General features: G+C 41.7%; 1 protein-coding gene across 4 annotated transcripts in view; it reads right to left on the minus strand.

Moving 5' to 3' along the window:
• POLE2 (DNA polymerase epsilon 2, accessory subunit) overlaps positions 1–23,909 on the minus strand; it is a 102,898-nt gene that overhangs the window by 28,586 nt on the left and 50,403 nt on the right. For 3 of the 4 annotated variants that reach the window (XM_033952462.1, XM_033952463.1, XM_033952464.1), the window contains exons 12-14: positions 19,726–19,815; positions 18,409–18,463; positions 317–376 (exon numbers count right to left, since the gene is read on the minus strand). In XM_033952462.1, coding sequence (XP_033808353.1) covers positions 317–376; positions 18,409–18,463; positions 19,726–19,815 — 205 coding nt within the window. Of the gene's footprint in view, positions 1–316; positions 377–1,729; positions 1,849–18,408; positions 18,464–19,725; positions 19,816–23,909 lie in introns of all 4 variants that reach the window. The other variant, XR_004540150.1, reaches the window with a different exon arrangement.

Below are 23,909 nucleotides of genomic sequence, written 5' to 3' on the forward strand. Positions count from 1 at the left end.
GCTGATGAGGGAGCCCATTTGTTTATTATGTGAAACACCACCAATCATTTTGAAAAGTTGACTTCTATGGCCGTATATTTTATCAGGTATCATAGATGCACAATGTTTATAATTTGGTAGCTGTGTTTTAAAGGTATGTTATTTTTTACACATAGATTTTTATCATCATTTATATTGCAGAAGTATTTTATTGAATAAACTTGTCCATTTCTTTAATAAATTACAGAATAATTTATAAATTTCATACAAAATGAAGCACTTTCCATAAATATGAAGAAAAATACAACATAATTATTAAAAGAAAGAGCACACTCACCGTGGTAAAATGAATCCAGGACCTGGGTCTTCAGGACCAGGAACAAACACAAAACGACTCCTGCAGATAAAGTCATATTTGTCAATTTTATACCGTACTGGGGGATATATGTAGTTAGTAGCTATCATGAATCAACAAATGATATCATGGGCCTTCATCTTTTAACACCATTGTAGATTGTAAACTGGGATCCTAAGAGCAATTACTGATGCTTGCCAACTGCCAATCTCAGAAGGGGACTGTTCAGATATAGACATTAGCTACAAATATGAAAATGTGCTACACATGGGCCAGGAAGGTAAAAATCAGGTTGAGGTTTCTGATGAAATATGTCATGGACTATGTCATGGAATATGTCAGAGACTACAAGACAAAATTTTTCCTATGTATCCCAGTTATCAGATTTTCACAGTAAAAGGAAATGCTGACTTCTCAGTACATTAATTTGCACAGTTGTAAATTTATAATGTTGTTTAGTCATATTTTATATCCGATAGGAGGGAAAAGAAAAACAAGGGGGTTCAGTGACAAACATACATTTCTATTTTTAACTCAGTGTGGGATCAACCATGTTTAAAAAATTGTACTTCAAAATCTATAGACATGCACACACATCTATACATATTAAAATTGTATTCTCTGAAACTATACAGTCAATGTTGACGTATCTTTAAGATTTCAATAAAGATGTTCATATTTTCAAATAAAAATTTGCTTTACTCATTCATGAAACATCATCCACAAACCAGACATGTATCGGGAAGAAATGTGTTCCTATGCACTAAAGGCTGAAACACATATGAGATTTCAATGCAATTAGAGTTGTGTATCCTTTTTTTGGGGGAGGGACGGCTTTAAACCATTGATTGTTTGAACGATTACACTGAGATGAGTCTCATCATTTCAGATGACGCTCTGCAGATTTTTAACCATTGTCTATATATTTTTTGAGGATTTTGATATATTTTGTTGTATGGAGCAATTAGATTTTACTTGCTAATTTTCTTTCCTCTACTACCATCAGACCAGTCCAGAACTTAAAAGTGTTGTGTCCATTAAGCCATCAAGTGGAAACATAGAACAATGAATTATGGACTACGCTAATAGGGCATTATGCAGATCCTTCTGTCAGTGTGTCATTAAAACAATGAACAGTCCTCTAAACTACAGTAGATATAGAGAACATCTTCACTCCTCCTTATGTACCCATTAAATAATAAAATTCTTTAAAAATGTTAGATTAAAAAAAAATACTAACTAGAAGAACATGAACTCTGAATCGAGAAGAACAAGTGTGATAAATTGTTAAGTTACTTATTCTGAATTAGGGCAGGAATCTAGACTGGTCTGTTGGAACTAAAAGATAGAAAGTTAGCAGATGATATCTAGTTTCTCATTCCTTAGCATCCTCACCAGACCAGTCCAGAACTTGTGGGATGTGTAAAGCAGTTCTTACGAAGGGAGATATCCAGAAACCTGGTCTGAGTACTGAAGCATTGAAGAAAGTTTCTTTATTGGTGATAACATCCAGCCTGTAATGTTTAGAAAAGAAGTAAAGTGAGGACCATGTCACCACCTTACAAATTTCTTCCAGAGGAACAGGTTTTAACTCTGCCCAGAAGAGCCACCACCCTGGTAGAAAGTACTCCTAGAACACAGAGCAATTGTTTTTCTGCAAGAAAATATATCAAAGAAATATTTTCCTTTGACCAGCAAGCAAGCTTTGAATTCTACTTCTTAGGGCTGCTAAAAAGAACAAAAAGTCAGTCAGGTCTACAGTAATTATTAGTGACCTCTAAATATCTAATCAAAGCTCACCAGACATACAATAATTTCAAGGTTGTAAATTCAGAGCCAGAATCCTCCCCCCAAACAGAATAAGGATTAGAGTTTGACTAAAAAATTTAAAAAAAGAGAAAATTATCAAGAAAAATGAGGAAAGAGTGCATACTTCTTCCAAAAAGAAGAAAAATGAGTCTCTACATAAAAGAGCCTGCCAATGTGACACTCTCCTGGTAGCCTTTTTCAGTAGCTCAAAAGGCTCTCATTGCAACATTCTGAGGACTAGATTAAGATTCCATTCTGGAAACATGGTCCACATGGAGCCAGTGACAGTTGACTCCTTTCAAAAAATGAACTAGATTAGGATGAACAGCTATGAAAGAAATTTCCAAGTAATACCTTAAAACAACCCAGAGCTGCAATCTGTACTCTCAAAGATTCAAGGGCCAGGCCCTTTTTAAAACCTTCCTGAAGAAAAACCAGAATGTGAGAAATAGAGGAGTAAAAAGAAAAAAGACCTTTGGAAACACCAGTTCTCAAAAACTCTGCATAATCTTGCATAGGCTATTGAAGTGGAATAATTTCTAGTGTGCAATAAGGTGAAAGTTATTTTCTCTGAGTAACCCTAATGCTGAAATCTTGACCATTCAAGAACCAAAGGGGGATGGATCTTCCATTACTATAGTTCACTGGGAAAAAAGTTCCCTCTGCTGAGGGAGAAGTGCCTGATCTACCTGAAGACAAATTAGGTCTGCATATCAAGGTCTCCTGGACCAGTTTGGAGTTATGAGAATCACTTGCCTAGGATGAGATGTATCTTTCTACATACTCAACCCAACACTAGCCAAGGCAGAAAAACACAGAGGAAACCATTGTGTGGTCACAGATGACTAAAGATATCCTACCCAGCCAAACCCACTATACTACTACTACTATTACAGTATACTGTACCCATCTTTTTCTTTATCCCTGGTAGATGAATTATCTTGACAAGTGACTCCATTTTAGAGCCTTTTTCCATCTTTGTTGCTAAGTTCCTCAGACTACTAGAACAAAAAAATCCTATCCTACATCAGAGACTCTACCCTCATGATCCACATTTTGAAGAATTTAATCAATATAGACAAGGTCCTATTAGTTAGGATGGAAACGAAATCTCTTTAAATCAACATGCCGCAAACAGAAGCTATCAGAATTGTAAGAAATATACTTAAAGATAGATTTTTGTCTATGAATTTCTACTGCCATTTATTGTTGTATTAGCTACCTTAGCGTTGAAAGAAAACTATGTATGTTTTCAAGGTGATTTTTACAAACAAATCAAAGGTATAGCCATGTTGGTAATCAGCACCTTCCATTGTTAACCTTTGTCACCAAATTTGAGGTAAACATTTGACTACCCATCAATTTAAAGAGAATATACATTTATGGCAGTGATATGTTGATTATACTTCCCTGCTTTAGCAGGGCACCAAGGAACATTTATTTGAATATTTTAATTGGCTAAACACAAGTGATTCAAACCTTAATTATGATACTAGAGAGATTCCTTTCTTTGGATATAAAACATTATAGAGGGCAATTTGAAACTAGCATTTATCCGGTTTTTAATTCACCTACAAGTTTTGTAATTGATGCAATAAACATTTTAATTATCTGCAAACCATTTTTTGTTGTGTTTTGTGGTGTTGATTTGATGTGGTCTCCAGTACTTTGGTGCTTGCAGATCCACTGCTGAACTAAGGCACCTAGATCCTTGGCACTTTATTCATTGCGATGATTGAAGAATTTGGGGACTTTGGAATTCCCTCCGGAAGCAATTAGGTCTAAAATTGGAAGGCTTTAGCACTGTACAATAAGGGTGAAGTCTTCCTTTGACAATTCCCACTTCCTTGATATAAGGAGTGCCTACTGAGGAAATCTGCCTAAAGATTGCGAATCCCTCCATTATGTGTTACTAAGAGCTTCAACAGATGCTCCTCTTCTCAGTGGAAGAGAAGATGCACTCCTGTGCTAGAGGAGCACTTCTCATGTCTTTAAGGTCTAACTTTCCCCAAATCTATAACTAGTTTCCTGAGGTCTTCTCCAAACAATAATTTACCTTTAAAAAGAAATTAATTGAGATGAAATTTCAAAGCTGAATCAGCAGATTAATTCCTCAGCCACAAATAATGCTTAGCAAACCTCAGCACAGTTACTTATCTATAACAGGTGTTTATCTGAGGACAGTAGGCAGATATTCTCACGTGGGTGAGGTCATCCAGGGAGCCCAGTATGGAGAGTGCAAAAGTGTACTGTCACTTTAAAGACTGATAAGTCTCAAGACCGCCTTCCCACCCGACGTCAGATCGTGAGACCATCAATTCTTTAAAAAAACTAAGAAGCCAACTAGGGGAGGTGAGAGGGTTATGAGAATATCTGCCTGCTGTCCTTGGATAATACCTATTATAGGTAAATAACTGTGCTTTATCCTAGGACAAGCAGGCAGCATAGTCTCACATGTGGGACTCCCTAGCTGCCAGGAACATGCCTCTGATAAGATGTGTTTGATTCTATCATAAGCCTGGCGAAACCAAAAGGGCTGGAGGGAAGTTGGCATCTAAGTGGAGAATAAATTCTGTAGAACCAGCTATCTCCAAACAATAGTGGGATGTGAAGGCATGAATTGAGGACCAGATGGCTGCTTTACAGATACACTTTTCAGCGTCCACCCAGTCCGAGCACAGCAAAAAGATACAGTCTGCCAGCCATGCAGAAATAGTTATCTTGGTGACAGGAGCTCCAAGTCTGCTGTTAGGATCAAATGACAGGAACAGCTGAGTAGAAGCCATGTGAGGTTTGGTGCGATCCAAGTAATAAGCTAGTGAACTTTTACAGTTCAATGTGTGGAGTGCTACTTCTCCAGGGTAAGAATGTGGTCTTGGAAAAAAGACAGGAAAAAACCATAGCCAGGTTCAGATGGAATTCTGAAACAACTTTTGGGAGAAACTTGGGATGAAAGCGAAGAACCACTCTGTCATGGTAGAACGTTGTGTAAGGAGGATCTGATACCAGTGCTTTAAGTTCACTGACTCTTCTTGCAGAAATAAGAGAGCTATGAGGAAGACTATTTTCCAAGTGAGATATTTGAGAGATGAAGTTGAAAGTGGCTAAAAAGGAGATTTCATGAGCATGGAAAGTATAACATTAAGATCCCAAGCAACAAGAGGAGTCTTGATTGGTAGTTTGGTATGCTAAAGGCTTTTCATTAATCTGAAAATTTAAAGTATGTACTTTTTATCAAGAGGCATATGAAAAGCATAAATAGCACTGAGATGAACTCTAACTGAAGTAGTTTTGAGACCAGAGTTAGAAAGATGCAGAAGTCCAGAATCAATGAGTGAGTTGAGATTACACCATACTGTGAAGCGAATCCACTTAAAACAGTAATACTGTTGTGTGGAAGGTTTTCTAGAGGCTTCAATGTTGGCTGACACTGGTGCAGATAGTGTAAATTTATCTACTTGTTGGGAGAGAGATGTCAGGCTGTGAGAGCAAAGGAACATAGATAGGGATGTTGAAGAGAACCTTCATTCAGTATCAGCAACGTTGGAAAGATTTGAACTGTGATGAGTTCCCATACACTGAATTGAAGAAGAGGGAACCATGGTTTTTGCGGACACTGAGGTGCTATGAGAATGATGGTGGCCTGCTCTTGGTGGAGTTTGAGTAGAGTCCTCCCTATTAGAGATATTGGAGAGACAGCATACAGAAGCTTGTCTGGCCAATCGAGGAGGAAAGCATTGGACTGGAAGCAGATTCTGGAAGAAGACTGGAAGTTTGTGATTGTGGGGGAAAGCAAAGAGATCCACATCTAGAGTCCCCCAAACATTGAATATCTGACGTACAAGGGCTGAGTTGAGAGACCACTCATGAGGTTGTAGAAGTCTGTTCAACCTGTCTGTTAAGGTATTTTGAGTTCTATGAGGTAGATTGCTTTGAGGAATATGTTGAGTGGAATTGCCCAGGACCAGATTTGAATTGCTTCTTGGCAAAATAGGAAAAAGGAGAGACCCTGTATCTCCCCCCTTTTCCCCGTTTGTTAAAGTGGTACATGGCTACTTGCTTGTTTGTTTGAATGAGTACTACTTGATTGAGGAGGTGATCTTGGAACATGCATAGAGCACTGAAGATTGCTTGAAGCTCAAGGAGACTGATGTTGAGAGTTTTTCCATGAGAATGCCAGCTACTTTGAGTATGGAGGCCGTTGAGGTGGACTTCCCAACCAAACATGGAAGCATCCATTATTAATATTTTTGATGTGGTGGAGCATGGAAAAGAAGGCAGGCCCCTGGGAAAGACTGGCTGGTGATAACCACCACTGAAGGGACTGATGAAGTTCCAAGGTTACTCATAATCATTGGGAGCGTGCTTCGGTGGCTTGAGACTGTAACCCCTAAGGGGTTAAAAATATATGAATCCTGGGGCTCATGGGGAAGTTTATGTAATTGCTGTGGCTTTCTAGCTTTGCATTTGCAGGTTTTGAAAGAATATTATCCCAGGACAAGCAGGTATATCTTCTCACTGATGGATGACGTCACCACGGAGCCCTCGGTAAGGACCACTCTAAGAACTTAGAAAGTTATTGATGCCTGCACCGCGCATGCATGAGTGCCTTCCCGCCCGACGGAGGCGCACGGACCGTCAGTTATTTTGTCTAGTCGAGCTAGTCAATTTCTCTTTTTTGACTTGCGTCTTTTTCACTGCCTTCTCACTCGCGCTGTACTTCTTTTTTCTTAGGATTTAATCCTTATTTCTTTTTCTTTTATTTAAAGAAAAAAAAAATTTTTTTTTTACTTTTTCACTTTTACACACGCGGCCCGGTGGGGCCTCTTTTCAGCCTCAAGCCTCGACCTTCGAATTGGCTGAGGCCGTTTTCCCTTCGATGTCACGATCATCTACAGGGTTTAAGAAGTGCGGACAGTGTAATCGTCCGATTTCCTTCACGGACCCGCATCGCTGGTGCCTTCAATGTCTCGGGCCAGACCATAAGGCTGAATTCTGTTCTCGTTGTCCTTCTCTTCGGAAAAGGACACTTCGAAACCGACAGATCCAGCAGTGATTATTATTTGGGCCTGCTATGGAAGGAGACTTGGCATTGGTACCGGCGTCGGTGTCGGAGTCTACGCCAAAGTCGACTTCGCACCATTTGACATTGCAGGATTCTCCCTCGGTGTCCGTGAGTAAGCCGGCTAAGAAGCCTTCTTACCTTTCAGATCTTCAGGTCATTACTGCAGTGAGTCAAGTCCTGCCGACCTCGAGGCGTGCTAAAAAATGCTCGGCTCCGATAGAGGTGAGTGCCTCGTCATCGGCCTCCTCATCTCCGGAGCACAGAACGGCACCTACGGTACCGAGGAAAAAGCAAGCGGTACCGGTGCAGTCTCTCGAGGACACAATTGCTGAGGTGGTTAAAGAGCAATTGCGAGAGCAGTTACGAGAGCAATTATAGCTATTGCTCCTGATCATGGTGACACCGGCTCCTCCAGTGTCGGCTCGGTCTGAGCACATGGTCTCGGCATCGACTTTAGCAGCATAGGCCAGGTCTGAGCCATCGATGCGGACATCCATCTTGACACCGGCACCCACCAGGAAAGTGTCATCGGTGTCGACAGTTTTGTCTTCTGGTGCGATGTCGGATTTGGCTCGACATCATTCTTCATTGACATCGCCTGAGACGATGTCGGTCAAATCAGGCAAGTCTCTTCGGAAGACTAAGCATGTCGAGCCTTCGACACCCATTTCCCAGGTTCTACAGAAGAAAGACTCGGATCTTTGGGAAGACTCCGAGGAACCTATTCTTACAGCCAAAGAGGCTTCCTCAGATGAGGATGGTTCTTCTAGGGAGCCTGTTTCAAAGCCTGAACAGACCTCCCTTTCTAAGTTCTTGAGGAAAATGTCAGAGGCGCTTTCCATTCCTCTTGAATCTGATTCTAAAAAATCTAAAGCATTTTTGGATGCATTAGATTTTGATCAACCTCCTAGGAAGACTTATAAAAATTTAGAAACTCCGTTAACTATTCCAGGAGCTCCCCAGAAGCTGGACTCTCTTTACAGGGTGGTGGCTCTTCCTGGTTTTGATAAGCCACAACTGCCTCATGAGTCTCTTCTTGTTGAGTCTACTCTTAAGAAATCTGCAGGTGCCAGTGTTTATGCTTCTGTTCCTCCTGGCTGAGAGGGTAAAACTATGGATCGTTTTGGCAAACGTTTATTTCAAAATTCTACGCTTCCAATCGATCTGGAAATTATGCTTTCCATTTCTCATTTTACCTTAAACATTTAATTCAACAAGTGTCGGCTTTCCAGAAATATTTACCTGACCGAAAGCTTTCTCTTTTTCAGCAGCATATTGCTTCCTTGTTACAATTACGAAAGTTCTTGGTTTGCTCTGTTTATGATACCTTTGAGCTTACCTCCAGAGCTACCGCCATGTCTGTTGCCATGAGAAGGTTAGCTTGGCTTCAAGTTTCTGAATTGGATGTTAATCATCAGGATTGTCTGGCCAATGCTCCTTGTTTGGGCGATGAGCTTTTTGGTGAGTCTTTAGATACTACGACCCAGAAGCTCTCAACTCATGAAACCAGGTGGGATACTTTAATCAAGAACAAGAAAAAGCCTTCGCCTACTCATCCTTTCAGGCCACAATCTACATAGCAACGTAGGTTTGCTGCTAGACCCCTACAACAACCTCAGTCTCAACCTCGGAGACCACGCTAATCTCAACAGCAGCCTTGTCAACATCAGCAGAAACAACCGGCTGCACAACCTAAATCTCAGCAGTCCTTTTGACCTGTTTCTTTGGAGCATAGCCAATCTTCACATTTCTCATCCATTGCCTCAGCCCATAGGGAGTCGTCTTCAGTGCTTCATCAACCATTGAGAACTCATTACTTCGGACCATTGGGTTCTGAACACCATCGTTCGTCAGGGTTACAATCTTCATTTCCAGACTCTTCCTCCAGACTGCCCCCCAAAAGAGTCTGCTTTGGACCCTGCACAGTCCTCTGTTCTTCTTCAAGAAGTACAATCTCTTCTTCAGCTAAATGCCATCGAAGAAGTTTCTCTCGACTAGCAGGGGAAGGGGTTTTGTTCCCAAGAAGACAGGAGGACTCAGACCCATTTTGGATCTCAGAGCTCTCAACAACTTCTTGGTCTAGAAAAATTCAGGATGTTGTCACTAGCTCTCCTATATCCTTATCTCAATCTCAACGATTGGCTATGCTCCCTAGACCTCAAAGAAGCCTACTCGCATATACCCATGCATCCGGCCTCTCGGAAGTATCTTCGGTTTCAAATTCATCATCAACATTACCAGTACAAGGTTCTTCCCTTCGAGTTGGCATCTTCTCCCCGGGTATTCACAAAATGCCTCATTGTGGTGGCGGCTTGTCTACGGTTACACGGACTCCAGGTCTTTCCCAACATGGACGACTGTCAGAGAGTGGCTCATGCGACATCTCAAACCATCTCTCTTCTTCAGCTTCTAGGATTCGAAGTCAATTTTCCCAAATTAAATCTCATTCCAACACAGCGTCTCCGATTCATTGGAACAATTCTGGACACTACTCTGATGAGAGCGTTCCTTCCACCAGATCGACTTCAGACTCTCATCTGTCTCTGTCAGCAATTGCTTCCTCTTCAGACCATCTCTGCTAGACACATGATGGTTCTTCTGGGTCATATGGCTTCCACGGTCCAGGTCACACCTCTGGCAAGACTTCATCTACATACTCTTCAATGGGCTCTAGCGTCCCAGTAGTCTCAAGCCAAGGATCGTCTCTCGAAGCACATGTCCGTCACATTGTCTCTTCTGCAGTCTCTGCTTTGGTGGATGACCTCCTCCAATCTTTCCAGAGGTCTCCTTTTTCATTTGCCGCCTCATTACAAAATCATCACTACGGACGCATCCCCTTATGCCTGGGGGGCGCATATGGACAATCTACAAACTCGGGGTTTTTGGACTGTCAACAAGCAAAAATTTCACATTAATTTTCTGGAACTCAGGGTGATGTTTTATGCCCTCAAGGCATTTCAACATCTTCTTTCTCCTCAAGTCCTCCTTCTTTGCACAGACAATCAAGTAGCAATGTATTTACATCAACAAACAGGGAGGCACGGGTTCTTTCCTGTTGTCAGGATTTGGTCCTGGGATTTGGTCAGGATTTGGTCCTGGGTGACAGCTCGTCATCTGTTCCTGAAAGCAGTATACATTCAAGGCGAGAAGAATTCTCTAGCAGACAACCTCAGCAGAATTCTTCAACCTCATGAATGGACTCTCAACGTTTTCACTCTCCAAGCAGTATTTACTCAATGGGGCATACCGCAGGTGGACTTGTTTGCAGCTCCTCACAATCATCAGCTGCCCCAGTTTTGCTCCAGACTTTACTCTCCTCTCCGTCTGGTGGCAGATGCATTTCTACTGGATTGGACGGGTCGGTTTCTATATGCCTTTCCTCCACTTCCTCTCATATTGAGAACTCTGTTCAAACTCAAAAGGGAGTCAGCCACTATGATTCTCATTGCTCCACAGTGGCCCAGACAACATTGGTTTTCCCTCCTCCTACAACTCAGTTCCAGGGAACCCATACTACTTCCAGTGTTTCCTACTCTGCTTACTCAGAATCAGCAATCCCTTCTACATCCAAAACCTTCAGTCTCTATACCTGACAACTTGTTTTTTCTCGGGCTGACTTCTACTCGATTACGCCTGTCTCAGCCTGTTCGTCAAATTATTGATGCTTCCAGGAAACTGGCCACTCAGCAATGTTATCAACAAAAGTGGACTCGGTTTTCTTCCTGGTGTTTACTTCATCATCATGATCCAGCTTCCTTGGCAGTGGAATCAGTGCTGGATTATCTCCTTTCTCTGTTGGACTTTGGTCTTAAGTCTACATCTATTAGAGTCCATCTCAGTGCTATTACTGCTTTTCATGAGCCAGTGTAGGGCAAACCTCTTACTACTCATCCTCTGTATCCAGATTCATGAAGGGCCTTTTCAATGTGAAACCACCTTTCAGGCCTCCACCAGTAGTCTGGGACCTTAATGTGGTTCTTTCCAGTTTGATGAAGCCTCCGTTTGAACCAATGGACACGGCTCCTCTCAAGTTTCTTACCTGGAAAGTGGTTTTTCTTATTGCTCTCACCTCTGCCAGGAGGGTCAGTGAGTTGCATGCACAAGTTGCGGATCCACCTTTTACAGATTTTCATCATGATAAGGTACTCCGTACTCACCCTAAGTTTCTACCTAAAGTTGTATCTGACTTTCACCTCAATCAATCTATTGTTCTTCCTGTGTTTTTTCCAAAACCTCATTTCCACCCTAGGAAACAAGCTTTACATACTTTAGACTGTAAACGTGCTTTGGCTTATTACCTGGATTGTACAAAGCCACACAGAACCTCTCCCTAACTTTTTCTCTCATTTGATCCAAATAAGTTGGGACAGCCTATTTCCAAGAGAACAATTTCCAATTGGCTTGCCGCCTGCATTTCATTCTGCTATGCTCAGACCGGACTGACACTAGAGAGCTGTGTCACAGCCCATAAAGTTCGAGCTATGGCAGCCTCTGTTGCTTTCCTCAGGTCTACTCCTATTGAGGAGATCTGCAAGGCTGCCACCTGGTCCTCAGTTCATACCTTCACTTCTCACTACTGTCTGGAGTCTTTCTCCAGGCGGGATGGGCACTTCGGCCAATCTGTGTTACAAAATTTATTTTCTTAATGGCCAACTTTCCCACCATCCCATTCTGTTAGCTTGGAGGTCACCCATCAGTGAGAAGATATGCCTGCTTGTCCTGGGATAAAGCACAGTTACTTACCGTAACAGGTGTTATCCAGGGACAGCAGGCAGATATTCTCACAACCCTCCCACCTCCCCGGGTTGGCTTCTTAGCTGGCTTATCTTAACTGACGGACCGCGCACCTCCGTCGGGCGGGAAGGCACTCGCGCATGTGTGGTGCGGGCATCAAGAACTTTCCAAGTTCTTAGAGTGGTCCATACCGAGGGCTCCATGGTGACGTCACCCATCAGTGAGAATATCTGCCTGCTGTCCCTGGATAACACCTGTTACGGTAAGTAACTGTGCTTTCTCTGTTGTTTCACTAACCCCCACACTATGTGAAAAAACTAACACCAGCTCAATGAAGAATCTCAATGAACAATCTCGGAGAGGGTGAGATCCAGAAGGCCTTGAGCATGTGCAGATGCTCAAGGCCCAGCAGCAGCCCAGCAGAAAACCGGCGGCAGGCACTTTCTAACACCGGTGGCGCAAGGGTAAGGACAGGGTCAGTTAGTGGGGGAGAGGAGGCGATATTGAAGGGAGGGAGAAGTACTGGTGGCCTCGGGGGGAGCAATACTGCCAGTTCCCGAGGTCAGCTCAGGTGTTGGCCCGGGGGGGTCAGGTGTCGGCTCGGGGGTCAGGTGGAACAAATCATCCGATTTGCCATTATGGCCTATAGGGAAAGTTGCTTTGCTATACGAGTACTTTGGATTGTGAGCATGCTTCTGGAACGAATTATGCTCACAAATCAAGGTACCACTGTATTATACTTAACTATTTTCCTTAAATCATTATTAGTTTATTTCCTCCTGCTGTTTTAGAAACTGCAGGACAAGGTTAGTTTATTTTATTTGTATTCCACCCCTATTTAAGGTTTTACAGGGCAACTCTACAACCTTGTAATTGCCTTGCTGCCACTTAAAACTGTCCTGGGGGTAGGGTACAAGACCATTGGGTCAAGTGTCCACTGTGGTTCCCTAAGATGTATGAGTAGACGGGCAAATGGAGTTACATGAACTGTAGATGCCATGTGACCTAGGAGATGCATTATTTGTTGTGCAGTGATGCGTTAAAGAGAGGAGACCTTCTGGCAGATATGAAGTCTCTGTTGTGATAGAAAGGCACAAGCTTGAGTTATGTCTAGCAGTGAGCAAATGAACTCTAGAATTTGAGTGTGTTGTAAATTAGACTCCTTGAAATTAACTGCAAACCCAAGGTGTACCGTTGAATTCATGGCCTGAGCTTATTGAGGTGTTGGGGCCTTGATCAACTCATTGTCTAGGTAAGGAAATGCATGAAAACTGTGTGAGCAGAGGATTACAGCCACTACTACTAAGTATTTTATGAATATTCTGGGTGCTGATGCCAGACCAAATGGGAGCACTCTGTATTGAAAGTGGCATGTTCCCATTTGAAAATGGAAGTATTTCCTGTGAGTAGGTAGAATGGGAATATGGGTGCATGCTTGGTCAAGGTCTAGAGAGCAGAGCCAGTCACTCTTCTCTAAAGTGATAGTAAAGTTTCCAGAGAGACCAAGCAAAACTTCTCCTTCACTAAATATTTGTTGAGAGTATGGAGTTCCAGAATTGGATGAAGACCACTGGAAATATTTAGCGTAGAACCCTCAGCCCCTCTCCTGTAGAGGTACATGTTCTATTGCACTGAGTTGGAGGAGGGCTGAGAGCTCCTGGTGAAGGAGGGTCTTCTGAGGAGTTGAAAGATGAATCTCTTGAAGGATAGTTTGGGGTCTTTTTTGCAATCAAAGGACATAACCCTGTTGCACCACCTGAAGGACCCAGTTGCCTCTTGTTATGAGAGACCATCTTTGATAGAAGTATGTGAAATGACCTCTAATAGGAAGGGTTTGAAAAATAGGGTGAGGAATACTGGCTAGGTTCTCTAGAATGGAATCAAAAAGACTGTTGGGATTTTGATTGAGGTTGTGACTGAGGTTTCTGTTGTCTGGGGCATCTTTGAGTGGGAGCTTGAGAGGTGGATTTATCTCCATTTAGGATAATACATGGAACATTTAGGACTGTAATATCTTCTACATATTTCAGGTTATAAGGTCATCATAGAATCTTCATCCCTTTTAATCTTTTGTGTTGTTTCTTCTATTTTGTCACCAAATTGGTCATCTCCCAGACAAGGTAGATATTGCTGGATGTTGGCATCAAGATCAGAAACTCAAAGCCATGCTTGCGTTCTCATGGCAACAGAGACTGCTGATGTCTGAGAAGTTACATCAAAAGCGTCAAAAACAGAACGTGCCATGTACTTTGTCTCTAGGAGGTCACTGGAAAGATATTGGTAAGCATTTAAATGCTGTGGAGGTATATATTGTTCACTGGAGGATAATCGTTGTATCAGAAACTTCATGTGGAAAAAGTCATATAAAAATTGTAGCTGAGTATTCTGCAGGTTAGCATATAACTTTGGAATGCTCTACGACCAAACCTTTCAAGAGTTCTGCTCTCTCAGCCCGATGGAGCACTGATATAGGTTCTTAAACTTCTGGCCTTATTTAGTGCAGACTCAACAATAAGGGACTGATGTTGTAATTGTGGTCTGTCAAACCCTGGGTAAGACTGGACTCTATACTGAGTATTCAACTTGCATGAGGCAACCAGTACTAAGAGTGGTGATTCATAGCTTTTAAATATGGCATCTTTAATTAAATTATGAAAGGGTAGCTTCAGCCAATCTTTTGGCCACTCTTTGTAGTCTAGAGCATCCATTAACCTTGGTCGCTCTTCTTTGAACCTTTTCTAGTGCCGTTATATCTTTCTTGAGATACGGAGACCAGAATTGAATGCAATACTCCAAGTGAGGTTGCACCATGGAGCGATACAGAGGCATTATAATATCCTTAGTCTTGTTAACCATCCCTTTTAAAATAATTCCTAGCATCCTGTTTGCTTTTTTGGCTGCCGCCACACATTGGGCAGAAGGTTTCATCGACGATGATACCCAGATCCTAACTTGCAATGATTTTGCCAAATATTTTCTCAATAAAATTAAAGGTCTCCATCAAGACCTACAGACAGTCCCATCAGAGTTCTCACCAGCTAATGAAGAGAACACTCTTTCCACCCCACCATGCACAGTCATCTGGAACTCATTCAACCAGGTCATAAAGGAAGCTCTTCAAAAACCCTGAAAATCCTACAGCCTATAACCTGCCCTCTTGACCCCTATCCAGTAAAGATAGTACAACAAATGAACATAGTTCTCATTGAAGGGGCCACTAAAACTGTTAGCTCCTCACTTGTGGAAGGGCAGCTTAAAGCAACAATAAAGAGAGTTGTGGTGCACCTCCTACTGAAAAAGAGATCCCTTGATGAGGACAAGCTTGAAAACTACTCTAATATTCATTTCCTGGCAAAACTTATAGAATGGACAGTCTGTATTCAACTCAATGATTGGCTAATTGAAAGGAATTGGCTAGACCCATTTCAATCTGGCTTCAGACCTGGGTACAGAACAGAGACAGTTCTTGTGTCCCTTCTTGATTATCTGCACAAAAACCATAACAGGAAGGGGATCCACCTCAATACTAGTGTTGCTGGATTTCTCAGCAACCTTCAACACTGGCAGAAACAGGTATCTGTGGCACAATATTTAAATGGTTCAAATATTTGTCAGACAGACAACAATCAGTTCTGTTCAGCAATAGCACATCATTACCTTCAGCACCGAACTGTGGGGTGCCACAGGGGTCTATATCTACCTCAAGTCTCTGGTTGAGCTGCTTCAGTCAATTGATACAAAATTCTATAATTATGCTGATGATGTACAATTACTCATACCCACTGAACCAGATCTACCCCACAGCTTTGAGTAAACTGACTACCAGTCTAACCACAACTCAGGAATGGGCAAACAACACACTCTGCCTAAACTCAAGCATAACAGATTCTTTTGGTTCCTAACACAAGTGGACAAATATCCAACTTCAAAATATTTGGGGAGGTGGGAAGTATGAACTCTCCTCTAAAATCACAGGTCAGGAATCTCGGGATACTGCTAGGAAACAGAGAGTGGGAGTAAAAGGACAATACTCGGACTGGAAAAGCGTCACCAGTGGAGTGCCGCAGGGTTCAGTGCTTGGACCCGTGCTCTTCAACATATTTATAAATGATCTGGAAATTGGTACAACGAGTGAGGTGATTAAATTTGCAGACGATGCAAAGTTTTTCAGAGTAGTGAAAACGCAGGACATCTGTAACGTGACAAACATGCTCGAGAAATGGGCCATGACATGGCAACATAGCAAATGAGGTTCAACGTGGATAAGTGTAAGGTGATGCATGTTGGTAACAAAAATCTTATACACGAATACAGGATGTCCAGGACAGTACTTGTTGAGACCCCCCAGGAAAGAGACTTGGGAGTACTGGTTGACAAGTTGATGAAGCCATCCACGCAATGTGCGGCAGCAGCAAAAAGGGCAAAAATATGCTGGGAATGATTAAGAAGGGGATCTCAAAAAGATCGGAGAGGGTTGTCATGCCACTGTACCGGGCCTTGGTCTGCCCTCACCTGGAGTACTGCGTCCAGCACTGGTCGTCATACATGAAGAAGGACACGGTAATACTCGAAAGGGTCCAGAGAAGGGCAACTAAAATGGTAAAGGGGCTGGAGGAGTTGCCGTATAGTGAGAGATTAGAGAAACTGGGCCTATTCTCCCTTGAAAAGAGGAGACTAAGAGGGGACATGATAAAAACATTCAAGATACTGAAGGGAAGAGACTTAGTAGATAAAGACAGGTTGTTCACCCTCTCCAAGGTAGGGAGAACGAGAGGGCACTCTCTAAAGTTAAAAGGGGATAGATTCCATACAAACGTAAGGAAGTTCTTCTTTACCCAGAGAGTGGTGGAAAACTGGAATGCTCTTCCGGAGACTGTTATAGGGGAAAACACCCTCCAGGAATTTAAGACAAAGTTGGACGGGTTCCTGTTGAACTGGAACGTATGCAGGTAGGGCTGGTCTCAGGGCACTGTTCTTGACCTGGGGGCCACCGCGGGAGTGGATTGCTGGGCATGATGGACCACTGGTCTGACCCAGCAGCAGCAAATTCTTATGCTCTCATCACTCACTCAGATCCTGCAAATTCAAACTATTAAAAAAATTGTCTCTATCATCTTCAGCAGCTACATAATCTCTCTCCTTATATTGAAAAGACAGGTTTGACTACAGTAGTCCATGCCATGATAACATCATGTCTAGACTATTGCAATGCCCTGTACACTGGTCTAACCAAAAAGAGATTGCATCAGCTACAACTAATTCAGAATGTTGCAGTATGACTAATAGAAGACTGCAAGAGGTGTAACCACATCACAGCTTTCCTGTACAAACTACACTGGCTACTAGTACCATACAGGGCTAAATTTAAATCTCTCTGTTTGATTTTCAAGATCTTCAGACAAAATGGGCCAGAATACTTAAAGAACAAGCTAACCCTTTCTACACCTTCAAGACCTCTGAGGTCCTATCAAGGAGCATCACTATCCATACCTTAATCAAAAGAAATTGTATGATGTGATACTCACCAGCAAGCTTTCTCAGAAGTAGTCCCCACTCTCTGGAATTTACTCCTAGAAGAGTTATGTCTAACTCCAGGCTACCTCTACTTCAGAAAGCAGTAGAAAGCCTGGCTCTTCACACAAGCCTTTAATACATAGGGTGATTGATTATACACTCATTCTGCACCAGGACTAACTTGCCACATACACTAAATAATTCAGTTCCTTATACTTTGTTTAACTGTATACACAACTTGCCTTGAGTTTAGGTTTCCATCTGTTTATCCCAATGTACGCTGCACCACCCATTTTGTTCCCATCTAATATCTGCATTTGACCCCTCAGCTATAGGATAAGCTGTGTTATTTGAATGTTCTGATTTGTGCTTATTAGATGCTTCATAAGTATCATGTCTCCCTTTTAGTATGTATTATATCTCTCGTATTTGAATTTCAGTGTCGTTACTAAGTACATTTTTGAACTGTTTCATAGTAATTCTTTTAATAAATTTCAGTTTATTGATTTTGACTTTATCTCATTCATTGTATTTATGTTTATATTTGATCTTATTACTGTCATGTTGTCAACAAAATTGTAAGTTTTATGCTGAATTATACCTGCTGTATACAGCATCTTCATAAAGGCAGTTAAAAAATCCCAATAAATAAATAAATTCAAGCTCAAGTTAAAAATTTTAATTCAATAGTTTGGATCCCTGTGGCTTATTTTGAGCTGTTACATTGCTATCATAATTGTTGGATAGGAAATGTCCTAGTACATTTAAGAGACTATAGCTTCTTGTATGTATTGTTCCTCATTACAAAACTATTTATTATTGGGATTGTTCTTCAATATCATAAGCATTAAGTAAAATGCAATCACTGTTTAAAATAAGCTTTTTATATAAATGTTCTTTTTCAATTGTTTATATCTGAAATTATTTCTATGACTGTATGTTATTTGTGTACCTTTCCCGGATATCTGAATATTCACATATTATGTCTGCAAGATTCTTCAACGATTCTAAAATTAGAAAGCATGTATTAGCATATTTATCAAAATTTAGTTATTTGGACAATGTAATCATTCATCAAACAGAGATAAAGGCCCATATTCTATAAACAGTGTCTTAACTTAGGTACCAGTAGGCGACCTACCGGCACTAAATTAAGAGAAAAACACCATTTAAAAGTGCTTTTAAAAGATATTTCCAGGCACCTAAAAAACCAGCGTAGGAATTGTGCCTACATAGGAACTTTACAACACCACATTAGAAGTGGCGTTAGGTGCTATAAAGTACCTCTGTAGGCACGAGTCATGTCAAAGGTAGGCGTTGGAAATGTAGGCCTAGAAAACCCTGGCCTACATTTCTAGCACCTATCTTTGCCGGAGGCACAATTCTCTAAATGGCGCCGTCACATGATTGGTGGCCACTTTTAAGGCAGTCGCCGACAACGGTACCATTTAGAGAATCCGGGCCAAAATGCCCTACTTGTCGTGGACTTTTCTCCAAGATCTGAACAGGAAAATATGTTTATGAATTAGTTCCCCAAATTATATCATCAAGACCAAATTCACAAAATTAAGTGCTCTATTTCATATGGAAATGAAAGCAAATTTGCACTATTATACTACTGGTGAATCTGTTGAAGTGCTAAAGCTACATAGCAATTGGCAGACTCTAAGTGATTGCTGTGGCATAGAATAATACACAAATTCTAAACATAGCTGACAACTGCTGTTTAAAATGACTATCATGAAACAGAAGCTTGTGGAAGTCAGGCAGCTGTAGGGTTGCCAGTTCATACAGATCAATCTAGAGCAGTTGAATTAACCTTAATTTTGCCTCCTACCATACATGGAGATGCCCTGAGGTAAAAACAGGACTGGCTCAACCTTTTTGTATGATCTGAATGAGCAGACAAATCTAAGCAACTGTGAAGCACAACTAAGACTGATCCCAGCTTCATTGTGGCACAGGTAGTGTTGGCATGACAGTGCCCAAGAAAAAATAGAAACAGACTGATGACATCAGAAACCAAAGCCCACTGTCCGTAATGGCTGACAGTTATTCAGCTTTACACTGGCCTATTATCTGTTGCATAAGACCATTTTAAAAACTGTGACATTCAACTATTTTGAATAATTAATCTGCAGCACCTAGGTTTACAGTAGTCATTTACCCAGAAATTGTAAATTACTACTGTTTGGAGAGAAAACAGCATTACATAAAGTTTCCTTAAACATTTTAATATCTAATGCATTAAGCTAGGTTTCTTCAGTACCTTTAAGTGACTTAACATGATTTTTTCCATATGGTGCTGATGAAAAATTTCCACAAAAGATGAAGCAGGTTGGAGGCACTGCAGAATAACCTACAGAGCACAGACAAAATATGAATAGTATTATTGCACATCACAGACAATCTTCGGATAGTATTTTAATAAAATTGGTAGAGTAGCCTGAAATAATAATTTTAAAAAGATTTGGGGGCCATTGATTACATATTCTAATGATCAGACACCTTAACCACCCCTTTTTTTTTTTATTATATATGGTTAAAAGTAGGGTGGGATTGGGATATATGATATTTGTTTTAACTGGTTTATTATTAATGGGTGGGGAGGGATTCTTTTATGCTTTGATGATTATAAGTAAGAATGTCAAGTGATTTGTAAAATTTATTTTTGATTGAATATTACACACTTGTAAGATATGAAAACGAATAAAGATTAAAAAAAAAAAAAAAAAATTGGTAGAGTAGGCAAAGGTTTGAACTATAGTGCTGAAATTATTAGCTTCAGAGTTAAAATCTGCAACAAAAATGAAGTACCAGGCTACTGTGACAACACAAATGTATTAACTCCGAGAATGTATATGACATTGGACAAGGATCCTGTGACTGAAGATAAAAAGCAAAGGTACTTGTAGTAGGTGTTCTCCAAGGACAGCAGGTCAATAATCTTACATGCGAGTGACATCAATCATGGAGGCCTGGTGCAGATGCTTGAAAAAAGTGTACAGCTTTAAGAGCTCGAGGTAGCATCTGACCACGCACGCACAAGTGTCATTTCGTTGGCCTCACAAGTGTGGGATCAGCAGCACAATATAAAGCTACAGAAATACAACTCCAACGAGAGGTGGGGAGATATGCAAGATTATTGGCCTGCTGTCCTTGGAGAACACCTGCTACAGGTAAGTACCTTTGCTTTCCCTGAGGACAAGTAGGCCATAGTAAACTCACTACTAGGCTCACTGAAAACAAGAACATTAGAACAGGAACTTGCAACAGTGAGTTCAAAGATCAATTAGCCTGAAAACATATATGCTGTGACAGGGACCCTGCGTTGCGTAGACAGGACCCAGAGTCTCACACTAATCCTTGGCCCAGTTCTACCGCTGAACCCAGGTTTAAACCTCGGGCTGTCCAGAAGGAAAAGAGGAAACATCCCAGAGTAAGGAATTTTAATACCAGCCCTTTAAGAAACCCCAGAGCAGAGCCCAGAGGAGAAAGAGTAGTTCCCTTTAAGGATTCAGCTGAAGTAATCAGGGGGTGGGGGGGGGGGAAGGACAAATGCCGAGAGAACCTTTTTCCTTGGGAAGCTGTTTGAGAAGAGTAGGCGGAAGGAGCCCAGGGAAAGCAATATTGATTTGACCAGAAACCAGCCATGCTCTACGGCAGGGGTGTCAAAGTCCCTCCTTGAGGGCCGCAATCCAGTCGGGTTTTCAGGATTTCCTTAATGAATATGCATGAGATCTATTAGCATACAATGAAAGCAGTGCATGCAAATAGATCTCATGCATATTCATTGGGGGAAACCCTGAAAACCTTACTGGATTGCAGCCCTCAAGGAGGGACTTTGACACCCCTACCCTACGGACTGGGAGATGGACGAGGACACGGTCCCAGAGGAAAGAAGCCTGGAAGAGACCCTTGATGAAGACCAGAGAATGGAGTGGGAAAATGCCTCCAGTCTTGAGCTGCCAGTGGAGAAAAGAATGGACTTCAGCTAATTACCTGCAGCAAGTCAGAATGTTTAAACCCTAAAGTGGCTGCAATATTGTTTTTGCCTTGAGACTGCATGTTAATGCTGAATGGGTGGTTTTCCAATTGAACTATGTAAGGTGGGTCTCTATGGACAGAGTTCTGCAGTTTTTGTTTGCTACAGTGAAAAATTTGTAAGAAGGTGTTTTTTCCTCATTGATTTTTTTTTTGTCCTTTATTATTGCTCCTGGCTGTGAGAAGCTTATGGAGAGAAATGCTATTACTTGGACCATGGACACTATGGATTAGTGGCTCTATTGGTTCTTTTTGAACGGCAAATACAATGCTGTTTGGGTGGGGGGTTACAGATGTGGGACCAGCACTACCCTCCAGGCTGTCTGGTAAGTTTGGGCTCTTTACCAAGCCAGCTAGTGCAAGAGCCTAGTTAGCATTGAAAGGAGCAAAGAAGAAAGGGTTGGGTGGGGGTTTCCCTTTTAATCTGGAGGAGGATAATCCAAATGAACTAGAACTGTGCTTAATTAATGGTGGACTATAAAATTGGACTCTTTTGTTTCAGGGAGTTTTCCAGAATATTTTGAGGGAAAGTGCACAAGGCTACCTGACATGAACTGGAGTGCACAGAGAATTTAGGTATGCTGTTTTGTTTACTGAAGAGAGCAGTACTCAGGCTGTTGCCTAGTTAATTCCAGAAGTCTTGGGGGATTGCACCGCAGTGGGCCTGGGAGACACTACATAAGGGGTATTAAAGGTCACAATCACAGTCTGACCTTGTGGTAGTGACCTTAAGCAGGTCCCTGGAGGCCACCTAGACCTCCCTGTTAGAATACACTGATGCGAAGGGCCAGCCTGGTTCTTAACATGGCCAAACAGGTTGAAAAGGCAACAATGACAGCTAGAAAGATGCTAGGTTGCATAGGGAGGGGTATGGCCAGTATAAGACTCTGGTGACAAAACAACATAATCGCACCAAAAGGTTCTATATAGGAAATGAAGCAGCAAAACAACTTAAGATTGTGGAACAGAAGATCAGATGTACCAGTTTGTAGTTTAATGTCCAAAAAAAATTTAAAAACAATAATCTTAACAGCAATCCACTAAGGATGCCATGGGATAGGAGGCAATGTTCTGTTGTAGATTAGGAATTGGTTATTGGATAGAAAACAGAGGGTAGGGTTAAATGGCCATTTTTCTCAATGGAGGAGGGTAAATAATGGAGTGCCGCAGGGGTCTGTACTGGGAGCGGTGCCATTTAACTTATTTATTAATGATCTGGAAATTGAGATGACGAGTGAGGTGATTAGATTTGCAGATGACACTAAACTGTTCAAAGTTTTTAAAATGCATGCGGATTGTGAAAAATTGCAGGCAGACCTTAGGAAACTGAAAGACTGGGTGTCCAAGTGGCAGATAAAATTTAATGTGGCCAAGTGCAAAGTGATGCACATTGGAAAGAATAACCCAAATCTCAGTTACCGGCTATTTTTATGTTCTATGTTCACCCATCTGGCATGGCCATGCACACTGTGGCACTCTCAGAAACAAAATTGCTGCATTGCTCTTGTGCTCCTCATCCAAGATCAGCTGTTTTGAGCAAGCCTACTTCCTTATCAGTAGTAGGAGAGAGGTGAGCAGGAAGGAAGACAGGAGAAAGCAGCAACATGAACTCCTTCAGGTATTCCCCCGGGGGCTCAGGCAGAGGTTCCAACAGCCTCTACTGTACTTGATTAGTCTCAGCTGTGGGTACTCAGTTCTCCAACTGGGCTCAGGAATCCTGCCCACAATCAGAAGATCACCAGTGAATGGTGTGCCTATCTACCATTCACTGGAGACAGAGAAATACTGAGGAGCATATGATGACACACTGCTCTATATAGGGCAGGTTTACAAACCTTTGTTCTTTGTCTCCATTTACTGGTAGAAGGACAATGAGCAAGTGTTCACATTTCTGCAGCTTGCAACTAGGATATATTCTTAACAATGTGGACCAGAAAAACTAGGCGTTCTGGATGGGCCAATAGGTCTTTATCTAACACTGTCTGCTAATATTACAAAGTTTAAAAAGGTACATGTCAATATTTCTTTTGGCAGCTTCATTTCAGCAACTTTTAATTACTCTGTGTGGATGGGAAGGAGGGAAGGATAGAAGCTGGACAAGGGTTCTGCTGCAAAGGGGAATGGGAGGAACAGAAAGATGCTGCAAAGGGAAGGCACAAGGAGATGGGTGAGAGAGGAGGAAAGATGTTTCATATGTGGGGGAAAGGAATGAGGAAGAATTGGGGTGTAGGAAAGGAAGGGAGAGATGATAATGTACATGAAAAAAATAAGCCCTACTCGAAAATAAGACCTAGTGCCTTTTTGGGGCACCAAATGAATATAAGACACTGAGTGGAGTAGAACAGGTACAACTGGATTGATTTTTCACTCCGTCAAAAATGACAAAGACCATGGGGACACTCCTACTTT

This window comes from Geotrypetes seraphini, chromosome 7 (genome assembly GCF_902459505.1).
Source record: "Geotrypetes seraphini chromosome 7, aGeoSer1.1, whole genome shotgun sequence".
In the NCBI taxonomy this organism is placed as follows: domain Eukaryota; kingdom Metazoa; phylum Chordata; class Amphibia; order Gymnophiona; family Dermophiidae; genus Geotrypetes; species Geotrypetes seraphini.